Genomic DNA, 19,554 nt, shown 5'->3' with positions numbered 1-19,554 from the left:
CTGACAAGGACTTTATAATAATGGAGGGTTACAAATACACCTGCTAAAACATTTGCCAGTGGGTAGTCAATAAAGTAGTAGCTAAGCAAGACATCCTTTTTGTTTAAGCACTTGTAACTTTTTTAAGTATCCAGCATTGGTTTATCTTGAATGACACAGAGCTACCTAGAATATCTCTTCTACTCCTAACTTCCCTGTGATCCTAGCAATAAAATTCATTAGATAAGACCTTTTTAAAGAATAAAAATTACAGACATAGCTCTCATTAACATAGTTATAAAAATGCTAAAATAATTGCAAACCAAATCTGGCAATGCTGAAAAATGGTAATTATACAACCCAATTACAGTTTATTTTTAAGGAGGCAGGAAAGTTTTAATTTTGAAAATAAATCAGTGTAACCTATCACACTTAGAAAATAAAGAATAAAAATCATATAATCATCTCTATAAATAGAGAGGAACATTTGGTAATATTCATTATCCATCAATAAGAAAACTCAAACCAAACTAAGAATAGAAGGCAGATGCCTTAATAATTAATTTCTTAATGAGTAATAAAATTACTTCCTTAATCTTTACTGGTATATTACAACAAAATCCTTTAGCAAATATTATTCTTAGTGATGAAATATTGGAAATCCCCTCCATACCCCGAGATCAGAAATGAGACAAAGATCCCACCATCATCACCATCATCACTTCTATTCCATTTTGTATTAAGGGTCTAGCCAGTGCATTAAGGACAGAGAAAGGAATAATGTGTATAAGAATTTGAAAGGATAAAATACAACTCTCATGATTTGCAGATGACATAATTAATTAAATAGAAAACACTAAGAAATCACACATATAAAATAAAAAATACTGATAACTTCATTTAAAAATGGGCAGAAGACTTCAGTAGGCACTTTGCAAAAGGAGATGTCCAAACTTCGATAAACATTTATCTGAAAAGCTTCCAAACCTTTTAATTTGAAAGATGAAAATGGAAATTAAAATGATAATGAATGTCATTACAACTCAACAGAATAGCTAAAATAAAAAGACCGAAGATAACAAGTGTTGATGAGGCCATAGGGTACTAGAACATTTACATACTGTTGGTGGGAATGAAAATTGAAACCACCTTGGAAAACTTTTTGGTAGTATCTACTAAAGCAAGAAATACTCATATTCCATGACTTAGCCTAGCAGTTCCATCCACAGAAATGCATAAATATTTGTGTACAAAGACATATACAAAAACATTCATTGCAGCTTTATTTATAATACCTTCAAACTAGATACAACACAAATGCCTGATAACAAGAGAAGAAATAAATAAATAGTAACATAGTCATACAATTATTATGACTATTATAAGTGAACGAAAAAGAATCAACTACTGTTACACACATTTATATGAATGAATCTCATGAAATAATACTGAATGACAGAAGTCAGACATTAAACAGTAGCTACCATACTACTTCAGTTAAACATTTCAGAAATAGGCAAAACTGATTTATCATATTAGAAATCAGGATAGTAGTGCCTCTATCTGATTTTTCAATCTGAGTGGTAGTTATGTAGATGTGATAACATTATGAACATTCATGGAACTGTAAAATTATGATTTTTTAGTGTTTTATGTGAATGTTACACTTAAATAAAATACTTTTTTAAAAAAATTAAGTACAACAGAGACTTGCTGTTACAAATGTTGAAGTCCTGTAGGTATGTTACTTATTCCCATAAGAGATATCCCAGGGAACCACTACTTAAGAAACCCTGACCTTACTGAGACATCAAGATGTCATCTGGTTTAAACTGACAGAATGGAAAATTAGGGAGGATTAAAAAAATTCTAATTTAACTTAACAATATTAGACTTTGGCTTTTAACTCACAATGACAAGGGAATTTGATTGTGAACTCTAACACCTTTTGATTTCAATGTGTTTGAATTTTGACTTGAAAGAGAATTTTATGACTCTGGAAATTTGGTAAAATTTGAAATGGGAGAATTTTTTAGTCAAACTTAGGTGTTCTCTATGTTGTAGGAATTTTAATATTGGAGAAGCTGTATGCATTTTATTATTGCAGTGTCTCAATTGCAGAATATCTGACATATCTGGTTAACAACGTAGCTGAACACACTTGGAATGGCAAATAGAGTAGAGAGAAGATGTTTACAGTCATGTATACAATGGGTTTGGAGTTAACTTAATGCAGGATTTGATCCATTCTGGAACTTTTTCTAGATCTGTGGTATTATAGGAAGAGCAAGAAAGTGGGAGTAGGAAGTCCCCTCCATACCCTGATATCAGAAATGAGACCATCCTGCATCTTTGTTCTCCTGAAGGCCACAGCCACATCCGTGCCTGACCACAGGCATACTGTTTTTCTCCCCATTGCTCAAGAAGACAAAAATTCGAGAATATTGGGGAAAACACTTCTTACTCATTCCTCATGTGTCCTTCCAGTAAAAAGAGTTCAATTAATAAAAATCCCGGCTCCTCTTGGCCCTTATTCATTCTCTTATGGCAGAGAGAAACAGGCTTAAGGTGCAGGGCAAATATATAAAGATATATTGGGCATAATCAGTTTGGCTGCTTCCTTCTTCCTGGAAGAGCTTGGCAACAGAGCACAACTTTTAATAGATCAGATTTAAATCTCAGACCAGAGCCAACATCTTTGAATTGGGATGACTCACTCTTCATGTGAGTCTTTTGAATTCTTTGCACTTGGCAAAATGAAGGCAAGATTGATATTCTTGCCCTTTGTGTTACAGAAATTCTTATTGCCCCATGAAAGGAGTTTTCTTAAATAAATATCTGTTATGAAATTTTGTTTGCTACTAATTTACATTACTTGTGAGGAAAAATATTTTCTAACAAGACTAAATACCTTAGCATCTACACAAAATTCAAATTAAGGGATTTCAAATGAATGAAGATTTACTATTGTTCTCCAGAACCTATGCTATGTTTCCTAAACTTTGTTTCTTCTTTTCCTTTCTTTTTTCTTTTTCTTTTTCTTTTTTTTTCTGACAAAGTCTTACTCTGTTGCCTAGGCTAGAGTGCAATGGTACAATCACAGCTCACTGCAGCCTTGACCTCCTGGGATTAAGCAATCCTCCTGCCTCAAGCCTCCCACAAAGTTGGGACTACAGGTGCACAACACTACACCTGGCTAATTTTTAATTTTTTAGAATTTTTGTAGAGACAGGGTCTCACTATGTTGCCCAAGTTGGTCTTGAACTCCTGGGCTAAAGGGATCCTCTTGCCTCAGCCTTCCAAAGTGCTGGGATTATAGGTGTGAGCCACCACACCTGGCCTAAATTTAGTTTTTAAAAGCTTACTTGTCAGAATGTTAGACTGATATTAATCAGCATAACCTTTGTATTCATTCAATTTTATTTTCTCTGCCATATTTACTTATTACAAGGCACAGAATAAAGGGCTGCAGATACCTTCTGAATGATTCGGGAGCATACGCCACCACAGTGACACAGAGCTTAATGGCTTCACTGATAGAAAATGTCAGATCTTCGTTTCCATAGCAGAAATCTGAAGGAACAAAAAGTAAAGGCACACTATTAGAGTGGATTCAGCAGGAGATAAAGAAGCACCTATTACTTCTAATGTTATCATTCCAGTATATACTGTAGCTTTTTCTTGTTAAATTTTATTCCTACACTGTGAAAACTATTAACTTCTTCATCTCAAGGGAATGAAATTCTGTTTTCTAGTTTTGAACAATCAGATGTAAAATAAAAATACTTTTCTGGAGTGTTTAAAAAAATCTCAGATAATAGAAGACACTGAAGGGCATTTAAATTGTCTAAGGTTGAGGCTTTACCCTTGAGTTATCTCTAGTTCTACACATTCCATGATAATAAAAGAGCATTTTAGAGGGTTATTCACTTAGAATTACCCAAGATAACCCAACTTTCTGAAAACTGCAGCGCTAGAGCAGTGGTCTACTGAGCATCATTTTAATATAGTTTTCATGGCAGAGAATTCCTTACTCTTTAGGATTCATAAGAAATTTAAGAAAAAAATGTACTCATTCAATTTCTACTACTGTTCCATTTATTTTTGCTACTTTGATTTAGTTATATATATACACACATATAAATATACACATGTATGTATAATATATATATATTTATATTTAACAACTGCAGTGAGAAAAAGAATGTCAAAGCAAGTTTTGCTTTTACCTAAAGACTTGAGAGGCTTCTCAGCTTTGACCAGCTCTAAGATGTCTAATATGTCGGTGGTCTCTCCCTCTAGGGACTGCAGCAAGTCAAACAGGCACTGAGCTGACACACCTTTGCTGGGCCCATTATTGGCAGCATCCTGATAAAGAAAAACAATTTCAGTTTATTGACTCTCACCACAGTACAACTATAACTTGACAGGAATTCAAATTTTATAAATGCTATTACCAGTAACAAGTACAACATCTACCTGGAATTCAGCTTACGTAATTCTGGATTCAGCAATGCTGTGGTATGATTTTGGAGTGGTACACCTGACTTTTAAGGGATCTATTAAATTCTAATCTAGAACAAAAGAGGTATTTGTAAAAGCTCATAAAAATACAGCAATATATGAACTTCCAAAAAGTTCATATCAATGGTTCCTTTAATTGAAGAAGGTAGAACTAAGAAAATTTCTATAATTGATTGGTTGAATACTACAAATATGTTTGGGGAACATATGCTTATTTTAACTAACAACCCTGGGAATTTCACAGGTCTTCTTTGATAATGTATCTCCACATGGAGACACTTACAATTTTAAATCTATTTAAAATGACTTTAAATAATTCACTGAAACAACAAATCCTTATGAAGTTCTTCTGTGCCAGGCACCAGGCTATACACTGAGGTTATAGAAAACCAAAACCAAAATGCAAATAAAACAACAATACAACAATAACTAAAACCAAACAAACAAGCAAAGACAAAAGCATACAAAGGTCTTGCTTTCATGAAGATTAAATGCTGTTGGTTGAGTGTGGTAGAAATTCATGTTAATGAAACAAATACATATAACATGTGATATGGTGGTAAAATCTCTGAAGAAAAAGAAAAACAAAGCAGGGTAGGTAGTAGAGAGTGACAAAAAGATCTTCCTTTTACCGTTTTCTACTTTCCATCTCTTTTATGAATTGAATATTTAAAAAACTGTAGAGTTGGTCTATTTACATGTTAGGAGCTGAGATGAAAGCTGAAGAAGAATGTTGAAGAGAAATGACATGCTTGTTGAAAGAAATATTATTTATGGTATGCATGTCTCAGTGGTTAAAGAAAGAGAGCTGAGAGACTGAATATACAAACTGTCAATGACTAAATCATATATAAAAATAGAACTTTGACCCACAACCTGCAACAACCTGCTCAGGAAACCAACCCATTGTCTACAATAACCAGCTCAGGAAGCCAGCCTAAGTCAAGCTTGTAGGAAGTCAGGCCACTATCTCCAGTGGTAACCAAACAATAACCTCTGTAACAACTGACCCAAAGTAACCAGGACTTGCATAATAACTGAGAGCTTTCCTAATTTTTCTCCCTGCTTCCAACTTAGGACCAACCAGAGAAAGCCCAATATACACCCCTAACCCATCATATAAGATGCCCAACTACTAGTTAGTTCACCTGCAGCTTCCCCAGGCCAATAGCTCCAATCAGGACATAACTGAAGCTTCCCCTTTTTTCACTATACAGCTTTCCCACTCCTCTGCCTGCCTTTGCATCTCTGCCAAAACACAAGTGATGGTAGCCAACTCCCTTGCCATAGTAAGCTCTAATAAATAACCTTTGCTTTTCTCATTTTGTTGGTCTTCATTTTTCTTCCCACAGAGGTTACTTACAGGAAATTCCAGGAGAGGGGCCACACTAGCAAACAGCTGGAGCACAAAGGGCTTCCGGTGTAGAATATAGAACTGGTGACAGGCAAATTCGATGGCTTGACGCAGCTGGGGATTGCTTTCATAGTCGGAGTACACCTATGGAAAAAAGCCAGATATTCAAAAAATGCCTTAATAAAGCATCAAAGTTGTACTCGCTTTTAAAACTCATGGTCATGGGAAGCTTGGAGGGAAATGGCTAACTTTGTAAACTGGTAGAGAGGAATGTAAAATGGCATAAACTTTCTCTAGATAAATTTAGTAATACACCTCAAAATGCTGAAAATCTAAACATACTTTTTTTCCAGGAAGTTTGTGACTAGGAATTTATCCAAGGAAAGGACTAGACACATGTATAAACATGCATACATAAGAAGGCCTGCTGCAAGACTGGTTATAACAGTGGAAAATATGAGACAAATTATTCATAAATATTTCTTGGTTAAGTGAATTATGGTACATACAAACTGTAGAATACTGTGCAGTAATTTTAAAAATGCTGTAAGGTTAAATGTAGCTATATAAAATGCCTATGATATTCTTAGTGTTATATGAAAAAACTAGGTTACAAACTTGAAAATATATAATTCTGTGTGGTGTGTGTGTGTGTTGTGTGTGTGTGTGTGTAGGAAAGAGTGCCAGGATTTGGAAGTATAAACAATGATTACCTGGGAGAAAGGATTTTAGGTGATCCTTATTTTTTCTTTAAACTTTCTTCATCTTTTGAATTTTGTAATGAACATAATTGCTTTTGGTAATCAGTAAAAAAAAAAAAAAAACTTACTAAAAAAATAGAGAAAATTGCAACTATCTAAAAATGGGGAAGAGAGTCCTGTGATAGAAACTTTCTTGCCTCCATAGGTTGAGCAAACTTCACTTTGTATGCGTTGTGATCATAATTTTTATCAAAACTTCCTCAAAAACAGAGAACTAGGATGAGCCCCTAGGCCCTGCCTGATTTTATTTAATACTCTGAAATGTAGCCAGCTATACGTTAGACACGAGTAAATAAAAATTGTTACTGCTAAATTACCTTCTCCAATCCCATCACACCATATTTACTGGGAATGAAAATCTCTGTTCAGTTAGAGGTCAGGGAATCTCTTGGGAGAAACATCAGCTAAACACTTGCCATACATGTGACTCAAGAACAGAAGTTCTCAAACTTTCTAGGGCAGTGGTCCCCAACCTTTTTGGCATCAGGGACTGGTTTCATGGAAGACAATTTTTTCATGGACCAGGGTGGGTGGGGGGGAAGGTTTCGGAATGAAACTATTCCACCTCAGATTATCAGGCATTGGATTCAGGAGCGTGCAACCTAGATCCCTTGCATGCACAGTTCACAATAGGGTTCTGGCTCCTATGAAAATCTAGGGGTGGGGGTTCCTTACAAGCCACAGACCAGTACTGGTCCATGGCCCGGAGGTAGAGGATTCCTGTTCTAGGGCATCAAAACCATTTGAAGGTCTTGGTAAGAACACAAACTACTGGGCTCTGATCCCTGAGTTTCTGATTCAGGAGACATGAATGGGCTCCAAGAATGTGCATTTCTCTTTCCTTAAAATTTTTTTTCTTTTTAGAGATGTGGTCTTGCTATGTTCCCCAAGCTAGTCTTAAGCTCCTCACTTCAAGAGATTCTCCCACCTTGGCCTCCCAAAGTGCTGGCATTACAGGCGTGAGCCACCACACCTGGCCAGAATGTACACTTCCAACAAGTTCCAGCTGATGCTGATGCTGCTGGCCCAGGGACTACAACTTAAGAACCACTGTCCTAGAGGAAATGGGAAAGCATATCCCAAGTCTGGGGCTCTCAGAGTAGAAAGGAATATCGTGAACTCTTGCAAATTTATGGGGGGATTTCATTTGTTGCCTTCTGTTGTCACAAAAGAAGATGATAACACCATCATTAAAAAGTTTCAGTACAGATCTAGTTGAATGGCTAGATATGAGCAGTACTTATGTTAATTTTCTGGTTGGGAGAGGAGGTTCTGGGCACCTGCAGCATGGTGGGGAGAATCCACTGGTAGCCGCTGAGAGAGAAGAGGTGGTTGAAGTGCACCGCGGTGTTGATGACAGTGGCAGCGTACTGCCTGAGCAGGGCACTGTCTTCTGGGTGGAGGATCAGAGCCCCGTTAAAAACGTTGAGGAAAAGCATGATTTCGTCTCCCCATGGAAACTCGCTCGGCATGCCCAGGAACATTTCCTCCAGCAGCTGGATCCACAAGCTTTTCTGAAGAGTGTCGAGGCCAAACAGTTCCTTTCCAGCTGTGAGAACATGAAACAGCAGAGACAGAATTAGCCCCGCACCAATCCTGTCAGCATGAGAGGTGATCAAACCCAAGGCGCTGCTGTTCTCCGTTTGTTCCAGCTCCAGGATGTGAAGATCTACTGCTGAAATGTTTTCCAGCATGATATTACTGGCTTTCATACAGCACTTCCCATTTCTCCATGGACTTTCATCATCACCTCTTTAACTGTGGGTAAGGCAGAGCAGGCATTGGCAGTGTTTTACTGCTAAATAAGCGTCGGTTGGAGAAAAATAAATTATTTCAGCTAGAAAATGGCAGGGATGGGACTACTGCTTGGTCTTTTAATTAATGGTCAGAAGCTAGAGCTCTATCTACTCCTGCTGAAGCTGAAGTGTTTTGTTTTTTGTTTTTTTTTTTTTGAGATGGAGTCTCGCTCTGTCATTCTGTCTGGAGTGCAGTGGCGCAATCTCGACTCACTGCAACCTCCATCCCCTGGGTTCATGTGATTCTCATGCTTCAGACCCCTGAGTAACTGGGATTACAGGTGCCCGCCACCATGCCCAGCTAATTTTTTTTGTATTTTTAGTAGAGACAGGGTTTCGCCATGTTGGCCAGGGTAGTCTCGAACTCCTGACCTCAAGTGATCTGCCTGCCTGGGCCTCCCAAAGGGCTGGGATTACAGGCATGAGTCACCTTGCCCAGCCTGTCTGAAGCTTCTGGATGACGGCAATAAAACACAGGGATGCTAATTTAAGTAAATTGTCTCAAATTAATAACTGAGTAACAGAGCGAGGCTCCAAAGTGGGTCTCTTTCTGTGTCTCTCTGTCTCTTTCTCTCAATTGAGGTATTATTTAGAGTAAAATGCACAGATCTTAAATGTAGAGTTCATTGAATTTTGACAAAAATATGCACTATGCACTCATGTAAACAACATTCCATCAATATACAGACAATTTTCATCACTCTTCTGCCCCTTTCCAGGAAATTCATTCCCTCCAAATCCAGAGGCAGCCACCATTCTGATTTCTGCCATTCTAGATGAGTTTTGCCTCTTTTTGAACTTCACACAAATACCTGGTCTTTGTTTAGTCAGGTATTCTCATACCCTAATAACACCATCCTACCCACGCTTCAACTGCTGATGATTAGCTTAGAGCAGTGGTTCTCAAAATGTGGTACTTGGGACAGCAGCATCAGGATCACCTGAGAACTTATTAGAAATGCAAACTCTTGAGCCCCATCCTGAAACCCAGAGGTGGAGGGTAGGGCCCCGCAATCTGTGTTTCAACAAGTCCTTCAGGGGTCTCTTGTGCACACTCAGATCTGAGAAGCACTGGTTTTACAGCACTGTCTGCTGATTCAGATGCTCTCCATTTGAAAACAAAACAAGTGCGTTTAGGAGATACACCTAATGCTAAATGACAAGTTAATGGGTGCAGCACACCAACATGGCACATGTATACATATGTAACAAACCTGTACGTTGTGCACAGGTACCCTAAAACTTAAAGTATAATAATAATAATATTAAAAAAAACAATAAAAAAAAAAACAAGTGCGTTAGAAAAACCCCAGAGAGGCAATGTTTCTTTGTTTGATACCTTGAGGATCGCTGAAGAGTGAAAACTCAGCATCAATAGCACTACGAGGGAATGAGGGCAGGCGGAGGAGATCTTCCTGAAGCATGGAGACGTGGGACTGTTTGTGGGCTGTGGGGATCTTCTGGGTCAGGGAGATGAGAAACAATACCCGCCCTACTTCTTCCAGCTTGCGGGTGAACACCTGGAGAAAACAAAAGCAGGAGCAGACAAAAAGGAGAATTAGAAACTCCAGATTTATAGAGTGAAAAAACTAAAGGAAAACCTTTAATGGCAAACTGGGTTGATAAAGTGGGAAAAGGGGAAAAAGTGAAATGAGGGAGACATGTGTTTTTTTTCCTTTACCACAAGAAAGAGCAAACAATTCTTAATTGCCTCTTACTTCCTTCTGCCTGCTTTACAGAAGGAAATGTTCCTTACGGAGTTTTAGGCTGGAGAGGAGCATAAGGCAAGCATTGTCAAGATTAGTTCAATATTAAATAGAGCCTATTTGTTTGGATGCTATAATGTGGAAGACCTTCATTAACAGGGTCAGTCAGTCAGTCAGTTCCAATTGCTTCTACCATTGCCACCAATGCCTGAAGCTGTTTCCTGGGAGTTCCGGGTTTGTCTTTAAAAAAACAAAGACTGATGTGAGATCCAGGAAAACCCTATCTTGGGACAGAAGCTCATAGGTCCTTGATTGGTGCTCTGAGTTTAGAGGGCATAAACATGGGGCTCTTGGTTCTCAGGTCCTTTTCTCTTGATGATTACGAAGTTTATATGCAGCGAGTAGCTACTGAGGAAACTTCTGAGCCAGACTCATAGGCTTCCATATTATAATCTCCCTGAGGAACTTAGAAGTCTTAAGGCTCTAACTTGAAGCGTACATCAGAGCAAGAACTCCATTTGATGGCATTCTTTGAAAACTTGTTCTTAAACATGATGAACGGACACACACACACACACACACACACACACACACACACACACAGAGAGACTAGGGAAGCACCATTATTGATTAGGGTTTCAATTATCTTATCCCAAAATCACGGGCTGGGGTAATTTGGGGAGAATTGTTTTAGAAATTGTTTATATTTAAGATCTAACAGTTTTTCCCAACATCTCACACCTTGCAACACATTCAGTATTTTCTTTCTTTTAAATAGAATGTCGGTAGTTAATGGTAGCTATATTTTTAATTACTTAAGTGGTCTAAATCTATGCCATTCTCACTCATTTCATGAAGATATTTTTGGATATTTTGATGCCAAATTATTATCCTTGATATGTACAGAAAATTGAAATGATCAAGTATCCTGAAATTCTTTAAAGATGGTATTTAAAAATGAATGTAATAAATATGCAATATTAAAATTGTATTATTTTTAGAATTGTGTACTAAAGCTATATTTTGCATGCAGATTAGTGACTTTCCTTAAGCTCAAAGTCTGATTTGAGATTAAATGTGAATATTATTCTGTTCTTCAACCTTAAACCTAAGTACAGCTGCTAGACTATATCTCTTCCTGTTTCAAGAGAAATTAATAACATGCCCAAGGTCAGATCCCTGGTTAGAGGCAGAACTGGGATGAAGTCCAAATCTTTGAACTTTAGTTTAATGCTTTTTTTTCAAGCATACTAGAGTGACCCCTTTTACTTTGTAGCCAGCTAGTGTAAACCACTGGGATAATTTACATAGCTACATTATGTATATTTCCAATACAATTTTATAGAAATGTGAAATGAAAATCTACATATAGAAAATAATAGGTAAATAAATTATAAGATTTCTATTATTTATACTCAATAATTCATCATTACACTACTCCAAGCGAGTGTTTCTTAATACCTTTAAGCAATGATCCAATTTGTAAATCTTACACTATTTGGGGGAACAATTTGTTGAGTAAGGGCCAACTACTGTCTCCAGAGAGGGTCAAAATGGAATCATAAAATCTCAAAGTTGGCAACGTATGAACATATCTACTCCAACAACGTGACAAAACCATGGAATAAAACTGACGTGGTCAGACACCTGTTTCTGAATGAGCTCCTGTCCCTTCTCTGGATGCATATGTACAAGGTTCAGCTGGGGAGATACTGACCTCCGGAAAGGATAAATATCGCGAACATAGGTCTGTGTGGATTACATAAAGAGACAAAAAAAAAGAGTTCAAAAGATTAAACATTTTTTCTCATTTCTTCTTTACCCAAAGGTCTAAGCACTAGGATGCTATGCCAGGAGAAAAGTAGCTAAAGGCGATGTACTAAACAACACTCTGGAAGATCACTGTAAAGTGATGTCAGCGAGCATCCTGAGGCCTCTTCTGCTCATTAGATCAGATCAGCATGGTCTTATTTAACATGGTAGGAAAGAGATGCAAAACAGCATTCAAATTCCAAATAGACACACACAGGTATTATACGGGCAATGTAATTTTTCATGTAATAATGATCAGTAACTAAGTGTCTTATCTAGCTTATCTCATTTAACTATTACAACTGCTCTAGCATGAATACCATTATCATTACCTTCATTTTACACACAAGAAAACCAAAGGGTAGAAAGGTGAAGTCGCCAGTCAAAAGCCCCATTGATAGTAAGATGGTGTGACCCAGGTGGCCATACTATTACCTTCTAAACAGCGATGCCTCCCTGACTGTGAGCCACCCTCAGGTAGGCATGATAAGCCTTTGGCACAACTCAACGGGGATGTCATTACTGGTGTCTCACCTTATTGTAGTGGATAAGGTTCCATCGTTTATCCATAAGAAAATAATGTGTTGACTGGGATTCTGGGATATTAAAAAACTCCAGACACTCCTAGAACAATAGCAACAAATTTTAATAAATGTTTATCAGGAACATATTATGTGCTAGGTAGAAAGTTGACAGATACAAATTTTGAAAAAACGAGGTAACCTCTTACGAGAATTATCTATATATATAGATGTCTTATATAAATTGTATACATTAGATATGTATGTGTATATATGTGTATACTCACACACACACACATATATATATACATATATATACACACACCATGGCTGCATATATACCCACACAGAGTTATCCAAAGAATGGTACGATAAAGACTGATAATGTGATATAGACCATCTGCTTTCATAGTGCCCAAAGATGCACAATTATAATTCAGACTGAGTGATGGACTGTGGAGGAACAGTGGCACCTACTGGTCTCAGCATCAGGAAGAAAGTATGTTTGAGAAACATTTAAGAATAATATAAACGATCATGCACTGTGCACATTATATACTATATACTAGGCATAGATAACTTGTATAGCCTAAACTAGTATCTTAGTACTGTTGAAAATGAAACTGAGACTAGAGAAGTCTTATCACTTGATTTAGGTCACACTGGTTGTGGTGAAGGCAGCGTTTGAATATACTCTGTTTGCCTTCCTGCTATCCTACCATTCATCGTGAGTATAAAAAGGGAGTATTTGTTGAAGTTGGGCCTTAGAAATTCTCTGGAGATGGCTGAGTGAGGCCAAAAGGAGTAGTAATGACCCTTTCTACTGAAATAAGATGCACGAGTTTGGGAAAGTTGATTTTTTTTCCAGAGGTCTCTTCTGCTTACATCTGGGCCCAGAACTATGTTCCTGAAAATCAGATTACTAAAAGTTTACTGACTAAAGTCAGTAGAAATGGGGAAAATTATGGAAGGAAATAGCATAAGGAAATAATAGTGGGGCAGATTTTAGAAGAGTAAAGAAATGCATACATCCATTTAAAGACAGAAAAATGCCATTTTATTCTAAAATGGATCTTCAGTGAGGTGGCCATAGCATTGTCCTTAAAAATTGTTTCTGTTAAAAGTCATTCCTACCTTCAACAGGGCTTCAAATTGAGTGTCTTCATGGACTGGTAACTGGGTTGGGATATCGCACTCATTCTGTCCGTGAACTACCAAGGTTTTAGTACCTACGGAAGATAAAAAGAATAATAAACTGACTTTTACTATAGAAAATTTGTATTTTAAAGCATAAAATATTAAAATATTATCAATAAGCTGATGTTTTTACTGTTAATTACAATTCCTAATTCATAGTTACATATATATTTTATTTATTTATTTTTAACCTGGAAGTTTAAGATTAATACATATGTATTTTAAATATATTCACTTACTAAAAGTGATAGGTATGGAGTTCCCAATACTTTTATAAAATTTTTATTTTTAGTAGAAACAGGGTTTCACCATGTTGCCCAAGCTGGTCTCAAACTCCTGACCTCAAACAATCCGCCCGCCTCGGCCTCCAAAGTGCAGGGATTACAGGAGTGAGCCACCGTGCTCGGCCAAGTTCTCAATACTTCTACCTGTCTTTTACATGCATAATTGTATTTAAATCTCATAGCCACCCCATGATGTGGGTGTTATGATTTTTTATCTTACAAATGAGGAAAAAGAGAAATGGAATAACTTAAGAGACGTATTTATTTAGTGGAAGAGTTAGAATTCAAACCTCAAACATTTCAACAAGTAATACATCCCTGTTTTCTAGATGAGGTGACCAGGCAATAAAAGTTAAGAAAATATAAACAGGGATATTAGCAAAACTAAAACATGTACTTGAAATGTAGCTGAAAGCTACATTTTCTGTATTCTTCTTGGCTGATTGAGACAATATTTATTCTACTTCATTCATTAATTACAAATCTTTGTGAACATTATGATATACCTCGATTTTTAGTGAGTTGTTTTTAAGTATGTTAAAAATAGGAGTTTCTTTGCTGTAATAAAAACTGATCACTTTTTTTGGATAATCTACAGAATATATACATACACAATTCCCATTCATCGAATGCTTATCATGAGCCAGGTATGGCAGCAAGTATTTCACATATCTCAACTCATTTATTCCTCACAATTGTGAAGTATGAATTATATCCCTATTTTATACACAAGGAAAGAAAGCTTTGAGAAATGATGTACCTCTTCACAGTTAATACTAGTTATGTGACTAATAAATGACAGTGCTATGATTTAAACACAGGCTTTTTTGCTGCGAGAACCTGTGTTCTCATTTCTACATAATTCTGTCTTTCACTTTTATTTCAATACATGTATCATCTCAAATATTCTTAGTCACTGCACAAGGATAAAGAATTGTCAAAATCTTTGTCTTAAGGCAAAACAAGCTATCTGAAGTGAAAAGGAACCGTATCTTGAGTTTACATCACGCTTCATGTTCTTTTGTAATGCTCCTTCTTCCTGCTTTCCCCTTTTCCAATTTTTCATAAAGTCCTCTCTCATGGAGTTTACAAAGGACTGGAGTCCATGCCATACAAACAATATTATTCTCCTTGCACTGCCAAAAATTCACTCAAACAAGCTTTCAGTTCAGCTGGCTCTCTGCGATAGACTTAAATAAATCTTCAACCTTGGCAGCCCTTCAAGGACTGATTCATGCGGATCTCAGTTCTGAGTCTCCCTTTTCAGCTGGCAACCGCTGACTTTTTAAAGGGTCTATTGTATTTCCTCTGATTATATTAAACAAAAATTCTTTGAAGCACTCAATACTGGGAGTTAGAACTCTGAAAATTTTCTCATGAATGAAAGAGCCTCTTAGTCTTTCAAAGGGCTATTCATAATTTTTTTTTAAGTTATGTTACTAAAAAGTACTAGTGGCTTACCTGGCATTGAAGCGGTCACCAGGAGCTTCACCTCGCACTGCTCCTTCTTCATCGTCTGCTTGAGATCCTTGAAGAAGAGGCCCTCCACGTAACCCACCACCTCCCACAGGAATGTCAGAGTGGCTGAAATGGCATCCATCCCCCACTCGCAGGGGGTTCGCACAAAGTACATGATTAATCCTACCTAGAAGTCAGGATAAGAAGAGTTCACAAAGCTACAATAATCCTGAGCTCACATTCTCATTTCCTTAGCTTTTCTTGTTTTAAACTCGACCTTCTTCTGTGCCTTCGTATTCTCTGTTCAGATGCTTCTCTAACACTTTCAATGTTACCAGGAGAGGGCATAACTGGAAAACTGACCACACAGGCTGCTGTACAGTTTTATATATCATTAAAATGGCAAAGTCTTAAGAAAAAAGCAGATCATTCCCCCCCTCCCCCCACCCAGGCATCATGTCACTTGGTAGCTAGGTACTTGGGCCATCTAAAATTCATCTGTATATGAAGTGTGTCCAAGCACTATTTGCAGCTTGGATTATGTCTAATAGTCTCAAACCTAAGAGCACGCTGCTTGGCTAAGTTGATGAACTTCAAAATTTTTGTCTGTGTGTCTTCTTTTTTTTTGTTTCTAAATTCAGGGGTACATGTGCAGGTTTGTTACATAGGTAAATGTGTGTCATGAGGTTTGTTGTGCACATTATTTTATCAGCTAGGTTGTTTGCATATCTTCTAATGTAATTTTGAAAAACTGTGTGCTCTTTTGCACCTTTTAAAGTTGACATCTAAAATGCCTCATTCAAAGTTTATTTTTTGTTAATAGGAGGTAGAATATGTTCAGCATTCTATACATTGAAATAAGATGAGGACTGACTATAATTGGAATATTTGATGAAATAACTTCCAATTATCCTATTCAATAATGTGCAAATATTCAGAAAGAAATAGTGTAAATTTTTTTTTCTTGCGGGTTTTAACCATTGTTTCTTCAAAAATTTTGTAGTCCTGGAAAACTTTCTAGTTATATTGAAAGAATCAGTGTTGCAAACCTAATCTGTTTTGGTGTTCTAAATGCTGGACACCATAAGGAGGGCCAATGCTCACCCTTAATAGAAATTTATAAAACATAGGACCAGATAGAAAGTCCTATGGGTTAAAGTGCACTGATCAATCAGAAAAGATGATTTCTTAAAACTACTAATAACATAGAATTCAGATTCTTTCTCCAACCTACATGCCTGTCAGTGCAGCCTGGTAATCTCTGGGATGATGGGTTGGGTCTTCCTTGTGTGCGCTAGAATAATGGTTGAGATGGCAGACTTACTCAACAAGTGTTAGTGCATATCTGTTAAGTTGAGTATTTGGAGATTTATTTCTTTTAAAACTATCTGGGCATCAAGCTCCTTTAAAAATATTTTTGTTGCGGAGCTAAAGGATGGAGGAGAGCAATGGTCTGGGCAAGCATTTCTCCTATTCAGTGACCTGGGGAAGGGGCAAGTACACAGGCAAGAGAAAGAAACACTGAAGGCGCTCTCACCTCCAGTCCCTCTTTGGGCTCTTTCCACACCAGCCTGATGGAGTGTAAATTTGGCAGGGCACACACCTAAACGGAGGGAGGCCCTGACATTTGGCTTTCCAAATCCACCTTTGGTTTTTGTGTGGTATAGACAGAACCCAGAAGTAGTGGATGCTTGGATGGAAAGCTTTCCAGATAGAACGGCCATAGGCTGTTGTCACTGAACAGAATGCTGTAGCTGGTGGACTTCCTATGTTAGAGCCATATGGGACTCATGGCAAGAACTCAGGGGGTCTAAAGCACCCGCAGAAGCTAAGGGGAGGTTGAGTCTCCCGGCAAACACTGCCAGGAGCAGACAGGCTTTGAGTGACAGCAGCCATGGGCTTGAGTTTGTGCCCATCCAGACATCCAGCAACCAGCCAGACTAAGAACATGGTCTCACAAATGAAGGACCCAGATAAAATGCAAGGGGTGAGATGTGGAACACAGGTCTTTTTTCTCCCCAACTCCACATAGCTATAGAGACAAAAGCAGTGGGAAGGAGGGAGAATTCCTAGAGACTATGCATTTTTATCCAAGAGAGACTGAAAACCACCAAAAAGTACTGTTTACGTTTTGGTACTGGTCTGAACTTAAATCTGGATTGGACATTTATTCATATTTTTTTCACTTGCCATCCAGCAAGTAGGCACTCAGGAGGAAGATGACCAAATTAGTCTTAGACAAGAGAAAGGAATTACAAATGTTCTCTGCACATGGGGGTTGTGGTGGGAGTTAAATTTATCACCCTGCTAGGGATGCATATGCATATGGATAACTGAAGGAGTATGCCCAGCACAGACATTAATTTGGCTATTTGTCTGCCTGGATTAAGGGGCAGTTTCAAGGCACAGTCATCAGGTTCTAGTCCCCAAACTGCATATTCATTTGGGGTTTAAAAAAAGAATGTGAAGAAATTGGTAAGTCTCAGAGGATCAGGAAAGAGCTGCCAGGGCAGTTAAAACTGTCATAGACAGTTGCCATGGAAAAATACATACACAAAAACTTTCCATCTAGGACAACAGTTGCATCTGTGTGTGTGTGTGTGTGTGTGTGTGTGTGTGTGTGTTTAAACACAGAGATAGGAAAAGAGGAAAAAATACTAAAAGAACACATGTTTTCTCAATAGAAAACAAAAATAAAGAACAAACATAAGGAAGTTATATATTGCTAAAGGAAGACAGAGAGGAAACTGACATTTATATTGACTGCCCTCCATATGCCAAAGAGTATGCCAGGCAGGGGCTTCCCTACACAGAATTTAGTTGACCAGGATTTGCCTTTAGTAATGTAATTAATGCAAATTTATTGAAAAAAAATCTCCTAAGATCTTTTCATCATGGTGCTGCTTCGTAATTGGAAATGAACATTTATAACTCACCAAATAGTTGAATAGGATATGAGATGTCTGAGCAGGAAAGTCTCCAATATTCAAGAGAAGTTTGCGCAGCATGTACATTAACTCATCCTGAAAGAAGAACGGAATTTTAAATGTTTCCTTCAGCTGCCATGCTGTAGAAAATAAAATTAACTTCTTGAAAATTTGGGATTGGGTGAGGGATTTTTCTTACTTTTGCCCACATATTGATTTTAATTATGTTCAACATTTTAATATAGTATATGTGATACTTCTTAAGTAGTATTTAAACCATCTGGAACACCTTTCTCCTAGGAGCTAACACATAAAAATCACTGAGCAGTAAACGACTTTGTTCTTTTTAAATTGACACTGTGTGTGTAGGTCACAGGCAAGTCACAGGAAAGCTGTACATTTAGTTAACACTGTTGGCCATGGTAGCCTGATACGATGGGAATATGAGGAGGACCTATGCTGAAAAATCATTAAGCAAACCATGTTTTTGTGAACTTCTTAATTCTGCTTTCTAGGTTTTGAGTCAAAGAGAAAAAGAGAGGTTACAAGAGACTAGATTGAAATGTCTGTAACTAACTTTACCTTTCAGAAACTAAACTTAACCTTCCAGTGAATATGACTATAGCATAGAAATGAACAAATAATTTTTAATCATCGCTGTATTTTGCCACTGCTTGAAAAACTACTTTTATTTGGCATGATCTTCTTACAAGGTGGTCTGACAAATCAGGTTTTTGGTTAATGAAAAATTTTAACATATTCTAACAATCATACCTGCATCAGACTGCTAAGCAATCAGAATTCAATGAAGGTACTCAATAGTAAGAACATTATACTTAATTTAATCTTGCAGTATTTTAGGATCCTCACTAGCAATGTAACATATATATATATATGAATTAATGGAGAAATTAAAAAGAAAACAGCAAAGTTAAGTATTGCTCATCATTATCATTATTTAAAAAGTACTTATTGGTTGTGTATTGGAGGGCACTGAGTTGCATGCACTGCACTATAAAGTTCTTTGCATGATTTTAACAGTGTTCACACTTGTAGCCACAGAGCTACACTAAAAAGGAAGAGGAATTTACTTGTCTATTGCTGATGGTCAGTTTTTCCAGAAAATGTCGAAGAACCGTCGATGGATCTTCAATTAGACAGTTCCATAAGACTTGTTGAGCCACAGCACTCACTTCAGAAGAGAAAGAAAGTTGAACATTTGTCTTAAATGGAGA

At 37.2% G+C, this 19,554-nt stretch overlaps 1 protein-coding gene across 4 annotated transcripts in view; it reads right to left on the bottom strand.

Moving 5' to 3' along the window:
• UNC80 (unc-80 homolog, NALCN channel complex subunit) overlaps nt 1-19,554 on the bottom strand; it is a 230,340-nt gene that overhangs the window by 52,699 nt on the left and 158,087 nt on the right. For all 4 annotated transcript variants that reach the window (XM_054477213.1, XM_054477211.1, XM_054477214.1 and 1 more), the window contains 11 exons: nt 19,411-19,511; nt 18,329-18,415; nt 15,396-15,579; nt 13,588-13,682; nt 12,467-12,556; nt 11,768-11,869; nt 9,754-9,934; nt 7,899-8,167; nt 5,867-6,001; nt 4,209-4,347; nt 3,456-3,552 (listed from right to left, as the gene is read on the bottom strand). In XM_054477213.1, coding sequence (XP_054333188.1) covers nt 3,456-3,552; nt 4,209-4,347; nt 5,867-6,001; nt 7,899-8,167; nt 9,754-9,934; nt 11,768-11,869; nt 12,467-12,556; nt 13,588-13,682; nt 15,396-15,579; nt 18,329-18,415; nt 19,411-19,511 — 1,480 coding nt within the window. The remainder of the gene's footprint in view (nt 1-3,455; nt 3,553-4,208; nt 4,348-5,866; nt 6,002-7,898; nt 8,168-9,753; nt 9,935-11,767; nt 11,870-12,466; nt 12,557-13,587; nt 13,683-15,395; nt 15,580-18,328; nt 18,416-19,410; nt 19,512-19,554) is intronic.

The sequence above is a fragment of the Pongo pygmaeus genome, chromosome 11, assembly GCF_028885625.2.
Source record: "Pongo pygmaeus isolate AG05252 chromosome 11, NHGRI_mPonPyg2-v2.0_pri, whole genome shotgun sequence".
NCBI lineage: Eukaryota > Metazoa > Chordata > Mammalia > Primates > Hominidae > Pongo > Pongo pygmaeus.
The sequence above is the reverse complement of the archived record's forward strand: the minus strand, read 5'-3'. Positions and strand labels throughout refer to the sequence as shown.